The sequence below is a fragment of the Amphiura filiformis genome, unplaced genomic scaffold, assembly GCF_039555335.1.
Source record: "Amphiura filiformis unplaced genomic scaffold, Afil_fr2py scaffold_77, whole genome shotgun sequence".
Classification (NCBI taxonomy): Eukaryota; Metazoa; Echinodermata; class Ophiuroidea; order Amphilepidida; family Amphiuridae; genus Amphiura; species Amphiura filiformis.
The window spans coordinates 202,721-226,590 of record NW_027305541.1 but is presented as its reverse complement, the minus strand read 5'-3'; the positions used below and the strand labels follow the sequence as shown (position 1 = coordinate 226,590).

Below are 23,870 nucleotides of genomic sequence, written 5' to 3'. Positions count from 1 at the left end.
GAAAGCGCAATTTTTTACACTTAAAAACATAAAATACTACAATTATGTACAAATTCATAGCTTGTACTCATGTTGTTAACATTTTCCCTCATATTGTTAACTCAAGGATAACGGATTAAGATTTAGCCATTTCATATGGTAAACAGGGAATTTTTTTAATCATAAAAAAGTGTTGTATATATTTTTCTGGATTCAGGAGGCACACATACTGTATGTGTTAAATAACCTAAATACAGCACATACCGTAAGCCTAGTACGAGATATAAATGTCATACAGGGTTGGCCCTATCTTTGACGTTTGCATCAAATTTACTTAAAGTATAATACAGAAAAAACTCAGAAGCACAATAATACAGAAATCCATGTGTTCTATATAGCACAGCAATCCTGCTGGACTGCTTTATATTTATTTCATCTCATTTCAGTAGTCGCATCTCAAACTCTTTCTCAACCCAAATTCAAGACAGGGGACTAGTTTAAGAGGAAGCCCTGCCACAGCAGTTTTTCTGGGTGAACCAAACCTGCCTGGTTATCAAATTAATCAATGACAAGGTTATTTCTGAATTTGACATGTGCTAATCGATGTTTTAATGTTATTGCATCAATTAGCACCTGTCAAATTCAGAGATAATTTAGTCACTGATTAATTTGATAACCAGGCAGGTTTGGTTCACCCTAGAAGAATGCTCTGGCGGGGCTTCCTCTTTAAATAACAATCTTTTATTATGCTACATGTGACCTGATCCTGTAAACCCCAAATAATTAATTTGTTACCGTGGTTATTCAGTGGGTGTTGGCTAAATACAAATTGTATCAAAATGATCGGAACCGGGATATGTGACATTTTCAAAACAAAACCTTAAACATGTAATATCGTTAAAAATTGTTATTTTTGTGCTACCACTAGAAAGGGACATAATATGAATAATGTGATTGATAATCTGAAGCTTATATAGGTTGTTGCATCTGATTGATAATCTGAAGCTTATATAGGTTGTTGCATCTGGGAGCTATAATAATTGTCATTCAAATGATGATTGATGTATTCAAACATGTAGGTTTACTCACACAAGTTGAATAGCTTCCCTACACAAAATATTTACTGCATATGCTCTCAATCAAGTCTCATTTCCTTAGTTTAAAAGCAAGTAACTTCTGAACGAATGTGCTATCTTTATAACCTAAAATTCTTAGAGAAGATAAAACTATAATTGCAAATATTAAAAAAAAAAAAAACTTTCAGTCTAATAACTGGTATAAATTCTGCAACAAATGGCAATATGTTGGTTCCAATTATTTTGATACAGTTTATATTGAAGCGGGCTTTAAAGACAAAGAATTCAAATAGGAATTAATCAATTCAAACTATGACAATATATACATTTCAAAATCTTATAATTATTTATATTGGCAATTATTCATGCCAGAAACCAGTCAAACATGAAACCACTGTTGCCTTTAAAAGCATTTTTAACTTTGACCTATTTCATTTTTTGGCAATTTTGGCCCAATAACTTTTGTGGTCTCATGTGCCATTAAAATCTAATTTATTTTGATGACTTATTTTACTTAAATTTCTCAAATTCTTCTGGACCAATTTCTCACCTTGCTGGGCCAATTGAGCACCATGTGGCCTTAAGAGTTGGTATCAAAGGTTATTTATAACATTCAGAGGATTGCAGTGGTACTTTCCTGATAAGTTCAAATGTCAAAATCAATGTGACCTGTTCCTGTTTTCATAATCATATTAAGTGTCTGACTTGAACATACATGGTATAGGCCAGAGAGTCAGGACTGCTCAACAAACTCTTGCGAGGGGGGGGGGGGGCTTTGCTTCCCTCTTGCTTCTCCCCTCCCTAGCTGCCCCTAATCAGACACTGAAAGTTAAATATATATATTTCTGGGTAAAAACAAAATCGTCATTGGATATCCAAACTAAATCAGTTCCCTTTCTTGAATTCTGAGTTATATCTTTAAAACTACAATAGATTTACAATATAAACATGCACCTTCATTTCTGTATAATAATATATGCACAATATCTTATTTACAATTTAAAACTGATCTAGCTATGATTGTTTTACATTTTATAAATGTTTTAATGACAGAATGGAAAACAAAATTATACTACAGAAAAACTAAACAACTTTACAGCCATTCTGTTTGCAGTGATCTATCTTACTGGAAAACAACAAACCAGCTAATTCCTCGGTCGCAACACATAGTGGCGTACGTGAAGGACAAAATACGTTTCAGAGCATTCTAGAAGGATATGCTACTAGTAACGGAGTCGATCCATTTGAAATTGAAGTTTAAGGTTCAAACTATTAAACTGTATCTTTAACAAGGAATAACTATTATAGGATAATAGCTAGCTCTAAACCTACAGGCTGAGTCAAAAAGAAGTAAACTCATGTTTGAGGGGCTGTAACTCGAGATCTGTAAGGAATCTGCTAAAAATGAAAATACCACTGGAAAGAGAAAATGCTACACGTCTAAATAAAAAAAAGAATTGTTGCAATTGCTCACAGCAAACTCAAGTTATACTCATTTGAATACAGCCACCCATTACTGTAGCTGCACACGGTTTCACTTCCCAAGTAGGCGCCTACCTATTATATTGATTGGTAAGGCGCGATGTTCAAATGCAAATAAAGTTCTGTGGCAGGTGTAGTTTCGATCAATAACTCCTACATGTTAAAGGGCTCTTTTCAATATGAAATTTACCTCATTGCACTACATTATAGTAACACGGGCCAAATCGCAACATGGCACCACAATTTACCGTACGGGGGCGCACGTTTCTGTCGACGAAGTATCATGAAACTAAGAGTCCCACTGAAGTTCAGCATCTTTTTCGTCTCCAATTTCCTAACTAACCGGGTTTCATGTAAGGGGCAGTATATAAGAATGTGAACAAGCTCAATGTGCATGGGACAATAAGGAACAGACAGCCGGAAGCTTCAGGCAGACCACGAACTGCTAGATCACAAGTGAATATTGATAGAATTAGACATGCGTTATATACAGCAAGACCAAAGATCAGCTCAACATTCCCCAATCAAGCTTCTTCCGGATCGTTCGTAAAGACTTGAATTGGTATCCCTACAAACAATGGTACCGTCATGAACTTTGTTGAATATTAATTAAAAGCAAAAGTTGTCTTTTCAACAATAAATCTTGTTAGCACTTTGCTGATTCGTCGAAATTGAAATGGATGAAAATCAATCAGCCGTGTGCAGCTACAAAAATGGGTGGTTGTATTCAAATGAGTATAACTTTCATTTGCCGTGAGCAATTGCAACAATTATTTTTATTATTTAGACGTGTAGAATTTGCTCTTTCCAGTGGTATTTTTATTTTTAGCAGATTCCTTGCAGATCTCGAGTTACAGGCCCTCAAACATGAGTTTACTTCTTTTTGACTCAGCCTGTATACATCACTATGTGGAACAGAAAATTTGAAAAATCACTCACGCCACTATACGTTGCGACCGACGAATTGATTGATAAACTTTTCTTGATGAAGTTTTCAACATTCTAACATATGAATTGTGCCCCCTGATGCAAATTTAATCACATGATTGTTAACACCACACAAAATAGTTGCTTGCTTGTCCGCAGACCAATCAGATTTGATCAATCAGTTTGGAAACCTTTCTGTTTAAAAAAAAATAATCACAATAGTTGGAAATTAGATCTGGTCAAAAATCCAACACCATATTTTAATTCAGAAAGAGCACTTGCACATATATACAAGCTGTATCAAAATGATTGGTACTTAGTTGTGATTGTTATTGAAAAGCCTGCTTCTTCCAAATGCAACATTGGATTCTCTTGAAATGATTAATTTATGACATAAGGGACAAATTATGTTAATGTGGCAGTCATTTCCATAATCACTGGAAACCGATGGGTACCAATCATTTTGATACAGATGTATATCATACATGGCTATCACTACAATCTCAAAAAAGCTCATAAAGACCACAGTTCTTTAACCCCAACATGTTTGTATGTTTATAGAACGGATGTTTTACATGCATCACACCCCACAACTTGAGGTCAAATTTGAAGCTGTCAGCGTTGCATGGAAGCTAATGAACTGTGTCCCTGGATATGAGAGGAAATGAGACAATTTGGGCTAAATAGTGTGCAGTGTTAATATTTTGCCCACAGACGACTGCAGACTATCCATCAACACAACAGTCAAAGTCCCTGTACATGCTTTGTATGCTGTGAATTCTTGCATATTCATAAGGGCTGACCATTCGATCGTGCATATGTATATCTTCCTGTTTATGTTTTAAGACCGTAAAAACATGCGATGTGCGTAGCAATTTCGCCTGCCGCACTCAAGTTCATGGAACAATCAGCCCTCATTATCAGATGATGCCAAGACTTCGACCGTTTGTGGTTAGTCTGGTTTTGCCATGCACACCTAATTTGATTCATTTTTTTTTACAATAGCCCCATTTTCACAAGTATTATATTTGCAGCTGCTCAAGTAGCATTTGATGTAAATTTCGTATGTGGTTGTTTTATTTTTAGCCTTCAAGTGCTCAGAATGGCCTCAAATGAGAATCAGATTATAACACCCTTTCCAACATTCTCGAATTTTCATCTTCATAGCCATTAAAAAAGAATCGCAAGTTTGTAATAAAATGTGATCAAAATCCTACTTGAGCAAGTACATAATGCAATGCACTTCTTTTTAGGAAGTGGCTATATGAATCAATTTTGAGTGACGTTAAATATGTCCCTGGTATGCATGTTTTTTCAGAAATAAAATGTTCATCTGAAACAAAGGTGCACGCTGCAAGAATCACGTCTCATGATTATTGAAATGAATTTGGTAGGAATCAATTGATTCGGGTAATGTTTACAAAACATGAAAATCAACTTTTTATTCATGCACACTTTCTATAGATCATTGACAGTTGAACAAGCAAACACACATTTTTTACCTTCCTGGTGATTATTCTTATAAAAGTTCTCTTTGTTTTGTTTTTGAATAATACTGATTAGTTCTGATCCACAGCACAATAGCACATCCCATGTCACATCAATGCACAGGCGATATCTGTGAATGAGAAATTTGCATTTTTATGGGCCTAAATACTGAGTATATTTTCAACTTCTCTTACATGTACAATGAAGAACTTCTCTATTTTATACTTATAGAAAATATGTTAGACCTTGATTTGAGGTCAACTTGTCATGTACAGAGTGGCATATCTAGTTATTCCAGACCATGGGAGCATAAAATTGTAAATGTTCCTATAGTATAAAGATGTTTTTGACAAACGTTAATTTTTTGCACCTCAAAATCATATCCAACCCGTTTCTAAATCCTCATCTTTTTCAGATATTTTATAAATTTTACAGTCCTTATTTCAACAATTTGCATCAAGATTCTCCTTTTTGGTGAGTATGTTATCGGTGGCATAGCTAGTGGGAGTTGGGCACCCCCCCTCCAAAGTCATGGACTATCGTTACATCACAGGTTGTCGGTGGAATCAAATTACATAAATTTTACAAAATTGTCCAAAATCTATGATGTGATTCCCTTTAAGGGGGTACTACACCCCTGTGGTAAATTTGTGACTATTTTTGCATTTTTCTCAAAACATAATAACACACTGGTAACAAAAGTTATGTATATTATTGGGGCAAGGAATCCAGTTACTACACTGAAATTTCAGTGACTCAAGACAAGCGGTTCCGCATATATGATAGGAAATGAGGTACATCCTAGCGGTACCTTATTTCTTATCATAAATAACAACCGCTTGCCTTGGGTCACTGAAATTTCAGTGTAGTAATTGGATTCCTTGCCCCAATAATATACATAACTTTTGTTACCAGTGTGTTTTTAGTTTTTGAGAAAAATGCAAAAATAGACACAAATTTATCGAGGGGTGTAGTACCCCCTTAACCTAGAATATTTTGACAACATTTTATAACCATACATGTACATTAATCTTATTTAAACGTTTTGACCATAATCAAAACAAATTTACAAGATGTTTATAATGTTTCAAGAACATTTCTGTGTTTCATCACTGCAACATTAGGCGGAGGAGCCCTATTTAGAGTTAGCTTTGAACATATAATTATTTTATTGATTTTGCACCCGGGCAAGTCAGGTGAAAAATAAATAAAATAATCAAATAACCTTTAAGCTAATGCTCAATATGGTGCCTCAACCTAATGAGAATACACACTGGAATTATATTATATGGTATGAAACCTCATAACATTTTACTTTCAATGAGGATGTTTGTGAGGGAAAGAACGAAGGCTAGCCATACATAATGAAAATTAGCAATATTACCATATGCATTTCAATGGACATAGCGCTTAAAATACATTTGGAATGCTCCCAATTCCAAACCAGTCCTATCAATACTGTATTTCACCCTTTTGACTCAAAACCACCAGCCAGCACTAATACCTTTGGATATCTTCATGAAGAATGGTTTGAAAAACAAATTTAGCAAAGGTTTAATCTGCAGGTCCTACCAATTGCTTATAAATTTTCTTGAAGTATTGTCTTTATGTGACCAAGTTCTTACCCTCTCCCACAAACATGTCTGTATTTAGATAGAGGGTCCAAATAATTTTACTTCAGTCTTTTTACTCTCAGTGACGTCAGTGCACATTTTATTAATTAATTACAGCTTAATTAAAATCCTAAGAGTTTATTCAAGCAAAGCAATGGTGTACATGTACATATATGTACACACACATACTTCAAGATGTCGCATAATATTATACGTTTTCTCAATGCAGTGATATTACTGACTCACTGAGAGTAAAAAATGCTATTGTAATATATTGATCTACAAAATACATACATGTAGCAAATAAGGAGAACATGGATGGTGACATGGCATGCAGCAAGCATAATATTTATCTATCCTATATACCCTGTTTACAGTTTTAATATTTCACAGCAAGGGGGGCCCTGGAGCTGTCCAACTATAAGATCCACAACTTATAGTTCCCCCTATAAAACTTTAAAATAAATGGAAAAATATTTGACGAAATGCAAATGTGTAAAAATATGTGTGTAGCCTTATTTGTTTTACACATGGACCTAATTATACCTTCACGCGTCATTGCGTTCAGTCCCAATGGTTCATAATGTTAAAAAAAGAGACCAGTTTAAACAGTGTTAAAAGTTGCATGTGAGTCCTTAGGAGTCAACTCTCAAACAATTTATACATGTATTGTACAGTAGGCCAGATCTATTCATGTGTTTGTTAAAGAAAACCTGACTGCTAATATGGACTCAGGTGCAACTTTTAAAACAGCCTCTTTTCTTGCACAAGTAGCCATTGTGACTGAACGCAACATGTGTGACACTATAATTGGTCCACAGGGCAAAACAAATACTGCTATTTACATTTCAGTAAATAATTTTTCGACTTATTTTAAAAAGTATGAGGGCGAAGTTGTGGACCCAACATTTGTATAGTCATGAATTTGTATGGTTTCTCTACATAATTGTGTTGCTCTACAATTAAATTTTCTTCTCATTGTTTACTTTTCACTACCGTAACATGGGGTGGCTTTGGACAATTTTGATGTATTGTCGTAAATATTTTTTATAATGATCAGTAGAATTCTGAGTTTCATGTTGGGTTTGGCAAGTACCAATAGAGGACAGTTCATGCCCATAAGGTCAACTTGAGTTTATTTTATTTTACGATAATTTTTAGGGTGCAAAGTTTGTCCAAAGTCACCCCTGGGTTTGGGGTGACTTTAGACACCATGTAATCAAGTCCATGTCCAAAGTCACCCCGATCTGAAGAGTAGAGCAATGGAGAGGGTGGAAGTAGATGTGAGGTGGATAGGAGCACAGAGGATGCTGTTGGGGTAGGGCATGGTCACTGTGGTGTATTTTTAACAAAGTGTCAAATTTTTTTGTATTCATTTGTTATGTCCAAAGTCACCCCGGAAAGGAAGCCAAACCCTGGGGTGACATTGGACACAGCCTGCTTTTAAATTCTTAAGAGTGGCTAGATATCATGACTATACAGGTAGGTTCTTGATTCATCTGTGTTTACTATCCAACCAACAGGCTTGAGTTTCCACTCTTATGTTCCGGTGGAGTACCGAAAGTTTGACCACCACAAAAATCCTGTATTTTATGGACCCCGCTAAAAAGTTCTGAAAAACATATAAGATAACACATTATACTGGAAAACTTTAGTCATTTGTAATGTCCATACATTACCACATAAGAACATACAAAAATATTCTTAGAAATATTTAAAGGTAAAACAGCCTACATGAAATAATAGTTTTTCCCATGTGTGTCCAAAGTCACCCCAGTGTCCAAAGTCACCCCATTTTACGGTACATTGTAAATCACATGTATAGACTTGGCTCAGTTTTATTAAAACCAGAAAAGCACAAAAATATTAACTCCACAAATAATACACTATAATTAGGCCAAAAAAAAAATATTGTTGTGTTGCCCTCAAGTGGGAAAATGGGAAATTTGGGTCGGACGGTCGGATTTTTTTTTTTTTTTAAATTTTTTTTTTTAAACCTTCAGTTTTTAAAATTCCCCTCAAATATTAAATAATGCTTCTTAAATTAGAGGACATTTGTCAATTTTGACTTCTGGATTCCTGTTAGACATCAATTAAAGACTAGTCTTTCAATAAAATATTAATTTTAAGTGAAAAACATTGAGTTTTTGAAGAAATCTGTAAAATCATCATTCAAAAAAAAAAAAAAAAAAATTGCGACCCTGATTTTTCAGGATTTAGGGTCGGACGGTTGAGGGCAACACAACAACTTTTTTTTTTTGGCCTTATACAGGTTCGACGACATGTCACATCATCAAATAATAAGCATAGAAATGATTGTAAAAAAATATGTACAAAATGACACAGCTTTTTTTGGCTTATCTGTCGAGGAACACATATATTGGTAGATAACTTGAACGTACAAAAAAAATCAACAAAATTGCAACATTCTGGCTTCTGATTGAAGTAACCATATTGATCAACTACATAGTAAAATTAAAAATTAAAATACACTGATAAAGTGGTTTACATACAAGCATATAGCTTGCAATTAAGGCAGAAGTTGTCTGCCCATTAGCGTGCATCAAACGCCCCTCATGTCAACCAATTTTTTTTGTACCTAGTCTAAGGCACTTGTCAAAATAATAACCTTATTTTGTAACCTAAAATTATATGTCTATATGCAAATGGCAGCAATGTCTAATTTAACATTTTGGTACATAGGGCAGCTATTTAAGTTTTGTAACATTGTCATATTATATATATCCTAACAGGTGTGCCATCCTTATAATATGATTTGGGATTGTAAAAGGGGCCCAGCATTACCACAAGTACCCATATCCAGAGGACAAGAGAGGTAAAGCACATGGCAGCCATTATTATGTACCAAAAATCTGTGTATTTGAATAGCTGCCTTATGGCTATTGTGCTGCATAGTGCAGGATATCACACTCAAAGATTAGGTTCACGGTGGACCCAGACGACGACTTCGGACTGAATTTAAATTGACTCTTGGTAATAGAGCTAAATAGATATTTTAAGACTAGGTACAAAAAAAAATTGGTTGACATGAGGGGCGTTTGATGCCCCCTACTGCCCATCCATACTCATACAGCTAGGTTGAAAGTGAAGCACCAGAAGAGAACTATTGGTATTAGTTGATAAAATACCTTGGATGATCGATTTCACCAACATTTATGATGCGTCACAATTCCACAAATCCTAAAACCAATTGTACAAGCCCCATGAGTATGTGTGAAAATCCAATGGTGGCTAGAACGGCGATGTCGTCCCTAAAGGTAAAAAAGAAACCTGCTGGCAGCGCTTGTATTGTAAATTGCAAGAATTAATTTTCCATGACCTAATGAAGGCAAAACTGTGGAAATTATTTCATAAATCTGTCCAAATGCTTCAATCTAAAAGTGCTTTCATGTCAAGTATACCTTAGACAGATGTTACTTAACTTTTAATTTTGACAGTAGTTGAATGGTCAAACCTTGATTTTTGTTCATTTTCTTTCCAAAATTTGGACACATAATTAAAACAGTTTTTTGTTTTTAGAATAAAGAATACAATTTTTAAAGAGAGGAAATACAGTCAAATGCATTTCCATGATATAAGATTTATAATCTCTTTATATAGTTCTCTTGTAAATACTCTGATCGATAAGTTCTCTTGTAAACACTCTGAGCCATAAATTCTAGAATATTTTAAGGAAATCTCTACTCTCTGCCCACACTCAGTTTCGGAGTATTTGGTGTGTTTTCACAGTCCCTGGTTCCACATTCTACCCAACACTTTTTGTCCAGAAGCAGTTGTTGCAGTTGTTCCCTCTCATGGGCTATTTGGAAGACACACACTTTCAGGGATGAAAACAAGCACTGACATAATTTCCTGAATTTGCTTTAACATTTCCTGAAAATGTGTTTCCGATAGACAAATCCAATTTCATGCATACCTCAATGGCTGCCAAAGTTGGGTCCCCGTCGGCTCAATCTCACCTAAAATGTGAAATAATGCGGCCTTGGAGGGTATTTTAAACTGCATTCTATCACCCGTGTTACACATAGACAAAAGAATGATGATACAACACAAAAGAATCTAACATTGATTTTTAAGCAGCTTTTTGGTGTTGCGGGGACCCAAAGATGGCCGGCCAAATCCTGACCATGACTTGGCTAGTTGGATTCGTCTATACTTTCTACCAGGGCTCGAATTAAGAATTTTGAAGGGCAGCCATTTCAAGGCCATCAACAAATCCTTTGCAAAGGCACCAAGGCCATTTAGTGCTGAACAATGCTTTGAAAGCAATACTGAGGCATCAATGCCAAGTCTAAGGGCACCAGAGGCCATGACCTCGGTGGCCTTCGGTTAATTCGAACCCTGCTTTCTACAGGGAAGATGCAAACAAAATTTCCTAAAAGCAGGTAATTTCCTGAAGATTTACATCCTTGCACTAAATAATCTCCCACACAGGTGGTGTAGGTTTTAAATAATGTCACTCATCAGTTAACCTCATTTGAAATTCACACCCACTGTGTTGGAGCATACATGTAGACCCTTCTTTATGGTCTATGGTTGGCGATTAAGGTCATGGATGTCTTCCATAGGCGGTGTATTGTTATCAACTGGAATAGCACATACAATTCCAAGCTTGGGCCACTTTAGCTAAAAAATAGCTCAGTTTGGCACAAATTTTAATTTTGATTGTTTTGAATTATTATAATTGACACAAATTAAGCTTGTATAAAATGCAGGGGAACTATGAAGTTTTAAAGCCATATTACACACAGCTAGTTTTAATATACAATTTACGAAAGTAGTTTCATCATCTTCCAAACATGATTATCACAAGCCAAGGAAAAAAGTTTGTCTCATCAGTATCCCATATGCATCTAGCTTGTAACCCCCCCCATTTTTGACTTTTTAGTAAGAATACTATAATAGCAAAAGAACAGAAATCACACTAAGTGCTTCTCAACTTCAAATTTAAAACAAAAATGCTATAACGATAGGGGAAAATTGATAAGACAAACTTCTTTTCTTCTAAGTAGAATATATTTTATTTACAAAATTGCACTTTTTTCGGAATTGTCTTCACTTACAACTTACAAGTTTCTAATATTTTTTACTTGAACCCCATGGGCACTGTACCTTTCATACAGAGCACCTGATTGGTTAATTACATGATAAAATCATCTGAGTAACCAATCAACATAGAGCTTTAGATCTCTTGAGCAATTTTAAGCTTAATCCCCATCAGCCTTACTGACTATTCTTGCGGCACATCTCTGATTCCTGAATACATGATATAGGCCTCTTTGTTACCGATCAAAATAATTCTTAAAGGCCTGTGTCCGACAGGTAGTGCCCATGGAGTTCAAAGTGGTCACTTCATATATATAGGATTAAATTTCAGCCATTTATAAATCTTCTTATCTTGACATTTCCCTCCAAAACTAGAGACATTGTCAATTCATTTCCACATTCTTTGCACTGATAATTGTGTGCATTATATCTTGGCAGTGAACAAAATTTGCTGAAACTCAAGCCAACAGGAAAACGTCAACATTTTATATTACGAGTGGGTACATCAATGTGGTTACATGCGTGCTACGTTCTGACAATTTTATTCCGATTAGTCATTTTCCAGAATTTTTTGTTTTATGAATGTTTATAACTTAATCAAAAAACTGATAAGTTGTTTCTTTCATCATGGGGATGATCCTCTTTGTCAAAAACCACCAATCAGAATAAACATACCAGAAAATTGCACTGTACATATCACACATGTAGTCACGTTCACCTTAGCACTATGATGTCATAATACATTTTACCCAACGCAAGAGCCGACCCAAACACCGTGCAGATGATCCCCGTAAAAAACAACCCATACGAAATCCCTGTCTTCACGTTATTCGGAAGCAGATACGAATGTCCGCCGATTAACGGCAAATCAAAACCGGCCGGGAACATCATGATCGCGAGACAAAACATCGTCCATGCAGTGAGCCCCATGTATTTCGGATACCTCCTCCACCGTGGGAATTTACTTGATAACACGATCATGACGATCCCCATGCATAATGTCCCGATCCCGCAGATGATTAAAAAAGCTGCGACAATCCATTCTGTTGGTCCGTTCTCTGTATACTGACATTCCATCTCTCTCCCGTAAATCCTCTGACACTGCATCAGAAGTCCCAATCTCAAGTCTCTTCCGTGCTCGTCGGACCACGACCCAATCCGTAGCGCAAGGCTAAGAATACAAAGTGCCGAAGCCACAAAATACAGCACCCTGCTGCCTGCAGAAAGGAATCCATCCTTTATGGTGTTGCTAAGCGTAACTAGGTATGAATCAGGCAAGCTTGAATATGTTTGACTCAATTATCATCCGTATCCACCGCAGAGGTATTGTCGTAAAACCCACACAAAATTTCCTGAAAAATTTGAAATGGTCAAAATGAAAGATGTTTGTTTAGTATAGAACATGTGGAACAAGGCGTTTCGATTATAAATTAGTTTGCATGACAATAATCCACTTGTTGGCCATCGATTTCAGTGGTTTGTAATCAAACAATAATTTGCAGGGTTGATGATTTTCTTATTTTTTTTAAATAAAAAAAAATTGATTTATTTCATTTGATTTTTTTATTTGAATCAATTTTTAAAGATTTTCTTTAATCCAAGAACTGTTATACCCCATGATAACGTCAAAAGAAACCAGTGGAACGCTAGACATAATGCGCAATCCTATCGGTACAAAAAATCAAAACATGTTTTTACATTGTGGGAAAAAATTCTTTACTTTGAAGATGAATTTTTAGCAATAGATAAAATGACATCATATAGTTTAGTTGGAAGAAGGGCCTAGCGCGCACCCTCAGAAATATACTTCTACTAATCAATGTTTCTAGAGCAGAAAACATGTGTAGAAAAAGATAGGCTATGTTAAAAAATTAACGTGTCCCCAAGGATCAAAATTCATACAAAAGGGTTGAAATTATACCTTACACAAACATAAGACTATCATACTGTAAACACCAAATGTTTAGCATTAAAGAACTATGAATTTTATTGCTTTTTGTATAGATATTTTTGCTGTTATTTGGCCTATATCGACCAGATTGTGTTACATATTGCACAGATATTACTAACCTAGTACAAGATATACAGGGTTGGCTGTACCTGCTTGCTAACGTTCATCCATTGTTAGTCTGTACTTGACTGCAATATGGAGAGATCCAGTCTTGACATACCATCATTAGCATTCATTCTGAAAAAAAACACCAATTTTTCATATTTTATTCATTCATTCACTCATTCAATCTGTATATACTGCAATTGACAGGAGCATAAACCAAACAACCAATGTAGGCACAAAAACAAGCACAGTGTGATGGCTCAAAATAGCACTTTCCAGAGCCCACAGAATTGTCAGGAAAACAAATGCACATTTAAGTGATGAAAATTAATCACTGTATAAAAAGCAGAAAAACAAAACAAAACACACACAACAAAAACAACCAATAACCAACCAACAACTTTACAAGGGATGTTTGTAATATTTTAAGAAATATGGGAAATTTCTTGGAAAAATACATCGCATTTTTTTGAGAAATTTGCCATCTTGAATGCAGAATTGCATCATACAGTAAAAAGATGCCAACCATAACACAGCAAGAGATGAGATATGGAAGGTACAAGTATGAAGTATGAACCAATTTTGGTTCTCCTAGTTTTTCTCCTATAGACGAATCCAAATCCACGCATTCCTACACCTGACTAGCAGCCTTTAGTTGGGTACCCGTCGGCTACAATGCACCCAAAATGTGAAATGATTCGGCCTTGGCGGAAATTTTAAACTGCATTCCATCACCCGTTTTACACCTTCCGCGAAAACACAGGTAGACAAAAGAATGATTAAAGTTTGCAACACAATAGGCCCTACAGTTCCCTTCAGCAAAACACACAGCTTCTACATGGTCTATCGCTGTTGAAGTGACATAATAATCGGATTAACCACATGCGATATCTATGCATTGAACCATATCATTCTGATCACTCACACCTGTACGATAATTATCTTTGAAAAAAGCGGTATTGTATTCAATCTACGATTGCAGACATACACACATGATGAGTGCAACCTGCTTGTAGTGCTTGTACCAGAATATCTTGATTATCAGGCTTCAGGAAACCACCGAAAATACAGAAAAAAAAAAGATCAATAATCATCACTTCTCTGAAAAAATGCTAACAATCATAAACTTATAGGCCTATATTTGCAACAAAAAAATATATTTCCAATTGAATTCCAGCATGCAAATTGATCAACCATGGCGGTCTCATACACCATATCAAACGCTACAAATGGATGTACTAATTTGTACTTGCGAACAAAAGGACTGTGTATGAATAGATGCGACGGGATTACCTGCGGAATTATCTCTAATTGTATATTATTCTATTAACCCTCATCGTCCTTGCATCTTCTCTAGGTGTTAGGCGGCTTTTATTTGCACAATGGGGCGCTCAAAACCCCAGGTTGGTGCTAGCGGGGACCCGAAAATGGCCGACCAAATCCTGACCATGACTTGGCTCGTTGGATTTGTCTATACTGGGAATTTCAATTGAATGTACAAAGCTGTACAACAGTGTGACTAACGTCCATGTACACTGTGTGATGATGTGCCAACTCACTTGTGATTGGTTTTTGTGTATCCAAGGTCGTACAGTACATTCGCGTTGTAGTTTGAAATATATATATGTGATATGAACGTGGTTGGGTTGAATACAGTCGTTGAAAGGTGTGTTCAATCAATTGAAATTCCCAGAATAGTTGTAACGTGAACCTGTGGGTTCGCGTTGGATTTGAACCCCTGGTAAACAAGCTGCGCCACAACCCATGGACGCTCGTATCTCGGATATGCGCACATATGCTCATGCACCATTTATGCAAAGCGCATATACGCCCACGTCCTATTAAACCCGATGGACTGAGCAACATGGTATTTAAAAGGTTCACAACTGGTGATGGAAAAACCTTTAAAACCGATAAGGAAATGGTAATTAGTCCAAAATCAAGATGATGGTATTTTTTGTTGTGGAGAAAATCAGCCTAGTACATGTATGTTTTTTATCATCGTATCTAGGCAAATGATGTTGAAAAACTTTTAAAACCGATAAGGAACCGATAAGGAAATGGTAATTTAGTCTAACGTGATTGTATTATTAGTTGTGGAGGAAATCAGCGGAGCACAGGGATCAGGGATCTATATACGTTTTTTTATTTTTGGGTGTGACTGTGTCATCGTATATCTATAGGCAAATGATGTTGAAATTACAATGTTGGTGTAACCCCAATGCACCACTAATAGCAGACTTTGCAAAACTCCACAGGTCAGCAACTTTTTTAACACATTAATAATTGCCTATTTGCAGGGCTGTAGCTACGCCGGGCACTGCCGGGCGGGGCCGCCTGGCACCAAAAAATAAACAATTTAATAAATGATTTTTTCATCATAAAAAGAGCCTATTTGTCATAATATTTTAATTATTAAGAGCCAGTCTCCCTTATTATGTACCCAAATCAGGGGGGTAGTGATACAAAAAAAAAAATAGAATTTTTTCTAAAAAATAATTTTGGTACATATTAGCACCAACAACTCACATGTAAAATATGGCGTGCACAGCGCCTCGTTCAACTTGAAAAAATTCTTGAAATTTCAGCCTCTCTGAGCCGTACTTGCAAATGGTAAACTTTGGAAGTGCATAAGATTGTGCGCCATCATCGTCCCAACCTGCATTTTGCATTTTTTTAAAGTACCAAATGGTTACATTACAAAAACCAAGAAATAAAATTGGGATCTTGATGGCGCACAAAATCAACAAATCAATGATTTGATGAAAAGCGCCCTCGTGCAAACTTCAAAGCATCATAACGGGCTGCGCCATCAAGATCCCAAGTCCGAACAAGTTTGAAATTAAAGACCTCCATGGCAAGTTTCATTTTTCAGCAAAATTTTTTTGGGATTTCGTTGGCGCACCGAGTTAACAGAGGTCAAAGGTCAAAATTTCCTATTTTAGCACATTTTTGCGCCTGTATTATTAGCGCCAAGCGTCACCTGACTCTCGAATAGGATTTCATCAAAGAAGAGGTAATTCTCTGCAAGAACTGAAAAAATTAGCTTGGGATCTATTGATCTTCATATTTTTCTGATTTTTTGAAAATGGACTTAGCCTCATTTTGGAGGTCAATTTGACCTCTTTTTCCCACTCGCTGCAAAATGTGGGCTTTTTACTGCATCACATAAAGATGCGCCAACAAGATCCCAATTTTATTTTTCATTGTCTAGCTTCTTTGGCGACCAGTAGACAAAAAACAAGCAACAGCTAATTGGGATCATGTGGGCGCACTAATATAAAAGAGGTCAAAGGTCACGCTTTGTGCCAAAGTGATGCATATTTGCCTATGTGCAGCACGAAAGTGGAACTTTGACCCGTAATAAAAATGTGCGCCAACAAGATCCCATCTTACTTTTTGGATGATTGGATAAAGGGGCTTATGTATAACTGATAACAAGTAAAAAAAAAGTGGGATCATGTGGGCGCACTAATTCAATAGAGGTCAAAGTTAGTACTTTGTGCGAATTGGCATTACATTGCCTATGTGCAGCACAAAAGTAGAACTTTGACCCACAATAAAAATGTGCGCCATCAAGATCCCATCTTACTTTTTGGATGATTGGATAAAGGGGCTTATGTATAACTGATAACAAGTAAAAAAAAAGTGGGATCATGTGGGCGCACTAATTCATTAGAGGTCAAAGTTCATACTTCATACAAAATTAAAGCGATTTTTAGCCTAAAGTTGCGAATTCAGCAACCTTTCACTCAAATTTTGTCAAAGTATTTTGACAAATTTTTTTTTTACTCTCACCAACTACCATGATGGAATCAGCATCATCTGAAATGCACTCACACAAGTTTCTATGAGACATGTCTGGTGATCCCCATTGAAAAAAAAAATCGGCACAAAGTATGAACTTTGACCTCTATTGAATTAGTGCGCCCACATGATCCCACTTTTTTTTTACTTGTTATTAGTTATACATAAGCCCCTTTATCCAATCATCCAAAAAGTAAGATGGGATCTTGTTGGCGCACATTTATATTGCCGGTCAAAGTTCCACTTTTGTGCTGCACATAGGCAAAATAATGCCAATTCGGCACAAAGTATGAACTTTGACCTCTATTGAATTAGTGCGCCCACATGATCCCACTTTTTTTTACTTGTTATCAGTTATACATAAGCCCTTTATCCAATCATCCAAAAAGTGAGATGGGATCTTGTTGGTTATTATTTTTTTATTATGGTCAAAGTTCCACTTTCGTGCTGCACATAGGCAAATATGCATCACTTTGGCACAAAGCTTGACCTTTGACCTCTTTTATATTAGTGCGCCCACATGATCCCAATTAGCTGTTGCTTGTGTTTTATCTACTGGTCGCCAAAGAAGCTAGACGATGACAAATAAAATTGGGATCTTGTTGGCGCATCTTTTTGTGATGCAGTAAAAAGCCCACATTGTGCAGCGAGTGGGAAAAAGAGGTCAAATAGACCTCCAAAATGAGGCTAAGTCCATTTTCAAAAAATCAGAAAAATATGAAGATCAGGAGATCCCAAGCTAATTTTTTCAGTTCTTGCAGAGAATTACTTCTTCTTTGATGAAATGCTATTCGGAGAGTCAGGTGACGTTGGCGCGCTTAATAATACAGGCGTGCAAATATGTGCGAAAATAGGAAATTTTGACCTTTGACCTCTGTTAACTCGGTGCGCCAACGAAATCCCAAAAAATTTTTGCTGAAAAATGAAACTTGTCATGGAGGTCTTTAATTTCAAACTTGTTCGGACTTGGGATCTTGATGGCGCAGCCCGTTATGATGCTTTGAAGTTTGCACGAGGGCGCTTTTCATCAAATCATTGGATTTGCTGATTTTGTGCGCCATCAAGATCCCAATTTTTTTTCTTGGTTTTTGTAATGTAACCATTTGGTACTTTAAAAAAATGCAAAATGCAGGTTGGGATGATGATGGCGCACAATGTTATGCACCTCCAAAGTTTACCATTTGCAAGTAAGGCTCAGAGAGGCTGAAATTTCAAGAATTTTTTTAAGCTGAACGAGGCCGCTGTGCACGCTCATATTTTACATGTGAGTTGTTGGTGCTAATATGTACCAAAATTATTTTTTAGAGAAAATTCTTTTTTTTTTTGTATCACAGATGGGTACATAATAAGGGAGATTGGCTCTTAACGATACACATCGTCTTAGACCCTGGTCATAATTGCATCATCCGACCATCCTTTCCTTAACCATGGTCTGATCGATATAGTTGACTTAACGGCAGTGTACTATAGAGGCCCTGCATGCTTTTATCGATTGGCTCCAAACAAAGGATTTGAACCGGTGAAGGACACTGTAGGCCTAATCATAGCAGCCCTCGAATTAAGGATCTGAAGGGGCACGGCAACTTTTTTAGGGCAAGTTGAAAATTGCCTTGGATTTTCACTGAAAAGGCAAGGCAGCACGGCAGTTTATAATATTTCAAGAGGGCATCATGGCAACTGTTGAAAATTTGAGAAGGGCACCAAGGCAATTTCTCAAAAGTGAAGAAAACGCACACAAATATAGATGATTCGCAGTGCAGTCCATTCAATCAAATGTTGTCATCAACCTATTTGATCGTAGTGAATTTGCTATGTGTGTGAGACGAACCCACTATATTCATGTATGAAAACAGCGATGCGGATATAGTACATTGTATCATCACCGGGAATGAGAAATGCGACATTTTTTATGTTTGTACCGGGGAATTTCAGACACGGAGTGACGGAGACTCTGCGGAGATTTCTACAAATTCGTCCAAAGGTAAACAAAGGGTTGGGGATCACATTTTTAACTATCACTAAATGTTTCGGAATTGAGGTCGGCTAAAAAGGAGACCGTTTCGGGGACTGTAATTGGTGTAGATGTCACATTTTGAACAGTGAGCGATAACTTGCCGATAAGTGACCAATTTTAGGTATGCCAGACAAACCTTAGTTAACACATTTGCTAGTCAACCAAATTCGCCGACAATGTCAATGCATATTTACATAGAAATTTAAAACAACTGGCCGAAGAAGGAAACCTACATGTTTTCTATACTTGACCCAAATATGATTTTTTATGGTGATTAAGACAATCGCACATGGAATTTTAGAGGTATTTTGATAGCAGTTCCATTAAAAAAAGCTGCTATCATAATGAGACTAAGATCTAGTTCCCTGAAATGCCGCTTTTGGGGAATTTTGCTAGCTGAATCTTTTTGATGAAAGTCAATCTTTGACAAGATGTAACTTTGCTACGGAAAGTGCTATGAAAAAAAGGTTTTCAGTGTTGGCTTTGTTTACTCAAGGGCTTTAATCTGATATAAAATGATGCAGTTTGATGGCAAATTTGAATTCACCTAGCATATCTACCAATTTGACGTTCAGCACAAGGGCGATCCTGACATTTAGACCACCCGCGCTACATGTATAGGGCTCAAATATCACTATTTCATCAAGGTTTAATATTCTAACAAGCTTAAACTAAAAGTTTCATCCAAGGAGTCAAGCTTTAAACTATTAAGCAAAACTATCAAACAAGCTAAAAAACGATTTTTTTACCCGTTTTTGTAACTTGTAGCTAAAACCATTTTTTGAAAAGAAGCTTAAAACATCAATTTTTTCATCGTAAAAATCATCTAAAAAATCTTTAAAAATACAGTGACCTACCTAATTACTAATCTCTGTTTCCGATGATATCCAAGAAGCTAAAGATTGTGAAAGAGGGCAGGGCATTGAGTAATGAGGGAGATTACGGGGTAAAATACATCACGTTTTTCGAGAAATTCATCAATCTTGAATAAATACAGAATTGTGTCGCGCAGTAAAACGATGTCAAACATGCAAACGCGCTTTAAAATTCACGATACGCTAGCGTAAATTACCGTTAAAACGAGCGTACATCAAGCGCTTGCGCTACGCGAAAACTTCGGAGCTCGATTCACCGGTTTTGTTACCAGCTCTTTTACGTCAAAAATAGCTATAAAAACATGCATTTTGGAACAAAATAAAGCTTGTTCGTTGGAATAAAAGGTATGGTTGTACAGTTGAAAACATGTTTAACCTTGTTGCAAAAGTTTAATATGATAAATTTGCAATTTGTACCTTATAAAGTAGATACAGACTTTAAGGTACATATTTCGAGGTGCATAACAGACACAAAATTTGTGTCATAACAAACACCAAATTGGTGTCGATGACCTGACATGCATGCATTCTTTTGTGATGGTCTTTCAATTTGTGCCGAGTGTCCTTGGCAGACTTGACTATGCTTCAGTGGTCATGAAAGGATTCAATAGATAACCTCTGCCCCACTAATCCCCAGCTATTGTCTGAAATTGCACCTCGGAAGATATATTATAACAACTCAGTCCCTCAAATGATAGTCATATTATATATAACGACCAAAAGATAAATGACTGACTATCATTGAGGACTGAGTTCCGCAGTCTAAGCTCGGGTGGTCTAAAATTCAGGATCGCCAGCACAACTGCCACAAGTGTTTTTAGTGCCGTACTATTACGCTGACTTTCGATTCGGCGAGGAGGGCGATTTCGACCTCCTGGTTTGTTTACAAACAGAGAGGTAGACAAAAAACCGTTCGCGTGTCCAAACACTCAAGTATCAGAAGGATGGTCCACAATAGCGTGATTCACGTAACCTGAATAGGGATTAAAAAGCTGTCACGTAGAACCATGTGCTTCTATTGTCCAATTTGCCATCAAGATTTCATATGGAAACAGTTCAGACCCAGTACAAGATCATGTCAGAAATTAATATTTTGTTCTGGGTCTGATTATTCGGACTAAAGTGTTTTATAATCCTTCATGTCCTTACTCAGTCTCAGGGACAGGAGACTGTGATCCAAACTACGGGTGACGGATCCTATTCTTGACTGTGTAATATTCCTTCAACAATTCCCTGTACGGTAACGGTCTTATACCATGTATACGTAATTTTGCCCAGAGACAACAAGTACCTTTAGGAGTATGACAATGTAACAATAACAGCAAATATTTTTATTGCATGATGATTGGCAAAGATCTGACAGCAAGTTCAGCAAACTCTTTGTCTCTATCGACAAAACCCTGTAAGATTCTACCTTACCTCTTCAATTACACTATCTACCATAATGTTAAGTATATTCATAGCATTTCAAATTCAACTTACGGTATTTACAAGATCATTTTAATCACGATTTCTTTGACGAAGTTTTCACAATCCCAACAACAACGAAGTAGCAATGGCGACAATCAATTAGTAGACTCTGGCGAATGCACTGTCGGAGTTCCAAGAGCGCATCATGTATACAGATGCAAGCGCGGTATTTTGTAGTAGACTTCAAAAAGGCTATGTGTGCTATTTTTATCACATCAACAGAGGGCGACATTCATGGCATTTGAAAGTAAAAATTCCTTTAAAAAGAAAGTGAGCTGTCTTCATGGTCTTGACGGGTGATCCATTGATAATCTTCACTAGCTTTGACACTGCAGCAAACACAAAATTAATATGTTTTTAAAATATTAGAAACGTGTTTTGGTTTGGGTCATACGTTTTCGTAATATTTAAATGAATGATTTTTAAACCAAAACGTTTTACATGAAACAAGAAGAGTCTTTCAAAAAGACACAGTTCACGGATCGTGTATTAGTATGGTCGTTGGACATTTTGACCCGGAAAAAATTGGTAAAAAGCTGATTTTTGCACCAGACAAGCAGAATACATCATAAAACATCATATCCAAAATCCGAAGAAATCCTCCTTTGGGAATTTGTTTTATCCAAGATGGCCGCCAAAATGGCCGCCACAACATATAATTAGCTGTATCTTAGCTTCTAAAGCAGATATGATGATGATTTTAGTGTCTTTGAATAGGTTTAAGAGGTCAGAGAATTCAAATTTGTACAAATCTAACACACTCATGTCTTCAATCACACTGAAATCCAAGATAGCCGCCAAAATGGCCGCCACAACATATAATTAGCTGTATCTTAGCTTCTAAAGCAGATATGATGATGATTTTAGTGTCTTTGAATAGGTTTAAGAGGTCAGAGAATTCAAATTTGTACAAATCTAACACACTGATGTCTTCAATTACACTGAAATCCAAGATGGCCGCCAAAATGGCCACCACCACATGATAATTAGATATATCTCCGCTTATGAAGCAGATATGATGATGATTTTAGTGTCCTTGAATATATTTCAGAGGTCAAATTTGTACGTATCTAAAACACTGAAGTCTTCATTCACACTGGAATCCAAGATGGCCGCCAAAATGGCCGCCACCACCACGTGTTATGTTTAGGTATATTTTGGCTTATGAAGCAGATATGATAATGATTTTAGTGTCTTTGAATAAGTTTCAGGTGACGCAGAAGTCAATTTTGTATTTATCTAAAGTACTAAGTCAAGTCTTCACTCACACTGTAATCCAAGATGAACTGTACATGTATATCTCAGCTTCTGAAACCAATATAATGATGATTTTAATCTTTGAATAGGCTTTTAAGAGAATATAGGTTTTGGGGGTTGCAGATTTCAATGTTGCAATTACTTAAAACACGGAAGTAAGTGCTCAGTAACAATAGAATCCAAAACAGCTGCCACCACATGATTTTCTATATCTCAGTTTCTGAAACAAAAGTAGCTATCTTCGACTTCATCTGCAAGTATAATCGCCTTAGCGTTTTGGCAATTTTCTCCTTTGCAATCTCCACAAGCTGTGACACATTTAAATCCCTTTTTGCGACAGGAACATCCGTTATTTCCACAAGGACTCCTGGAGGATAGTTTACATTTGTATCGTACAAACTTAAGCAATGTTGCAGAAGTTGAGTCACAACCACTCCATGCATGGATAAACAGGACCTGAGATGGAATGTCAATACTTCACCAACGTTGTTAATAAGGTCTTGAACTTTCCAACCCACCGATATCAGCTATATTCTGGTCCCCAGTGGCACTTCTCTTCATTGTCTTGAACATTGAAGGAGTTTTGAAGGGTACATTCCACTATCAATGTGTCAGCATCTCCGGTACTATTGTGCACCATCCATCGACTCAGCAGCGAGATAAACTGGCATTTGTTCTTATCATATTCAGCTCACAGAATCTATGAAGGTTCTCACCATGACCAGCAGACCTTCCTCTCGAATGAGAAGAACAACAGTC

The 23,870-nt window shown here is 36.5% G+C and overlaps 1 protein-coding gene and 2 long non-coding RNA genes across 3 annotated transcripts; all 3 read right to left on the bottom strand.

The window, feature by feature from the left end:
- Positions 1–367: 367 nt before the first annotated feature.
- Positions 368–5,568, bottom strand: LOC140144751 (uncharacterized). The gene is made up of 2 exons (XR_011857928.1): positions 5,147–5,568; positions 368–3,430 (listed from the first exon to the last, which is right to left on the bottom strand). It is a non-coding gene; the product is annotated as an uncharacterized lncRNA (long non-coding RNA).
- A 6,671-nt stretch (positions 5,569–12,239) lies between these two features.
- Positions 12,240–12,867, bottom strand: LOC140144743 (modulator of smoothened protein-like). Its single transcript, XM_072166549.1, is given in 2 exon segments — positions 12,240–12,840; positions 12,843–12,867. Coding segments are annotated over 2 exon segments (519 nt in total). The 3' UTR covers positions 12,240–12,346.
- Positions 12,868–12,884: 17 nt separating this feature from the next.
- Positions 12,885–21,976, bottom strand: LOC140144740 (uncharacterized). The gene is made up of 3 exons (XR_011857927.1): positions 21,867–21,976; positions 13,703–13,820; positions 12,885–12,984 (listed from the first exon to the last, which is right to left on the bottom strand). It is a non-coding gene; the product is annotated as an uncharacterized lncRNA (long non-coding RNA).
- Positions 21,977–23,870: the final 1,894 nt, after the last annotated feature.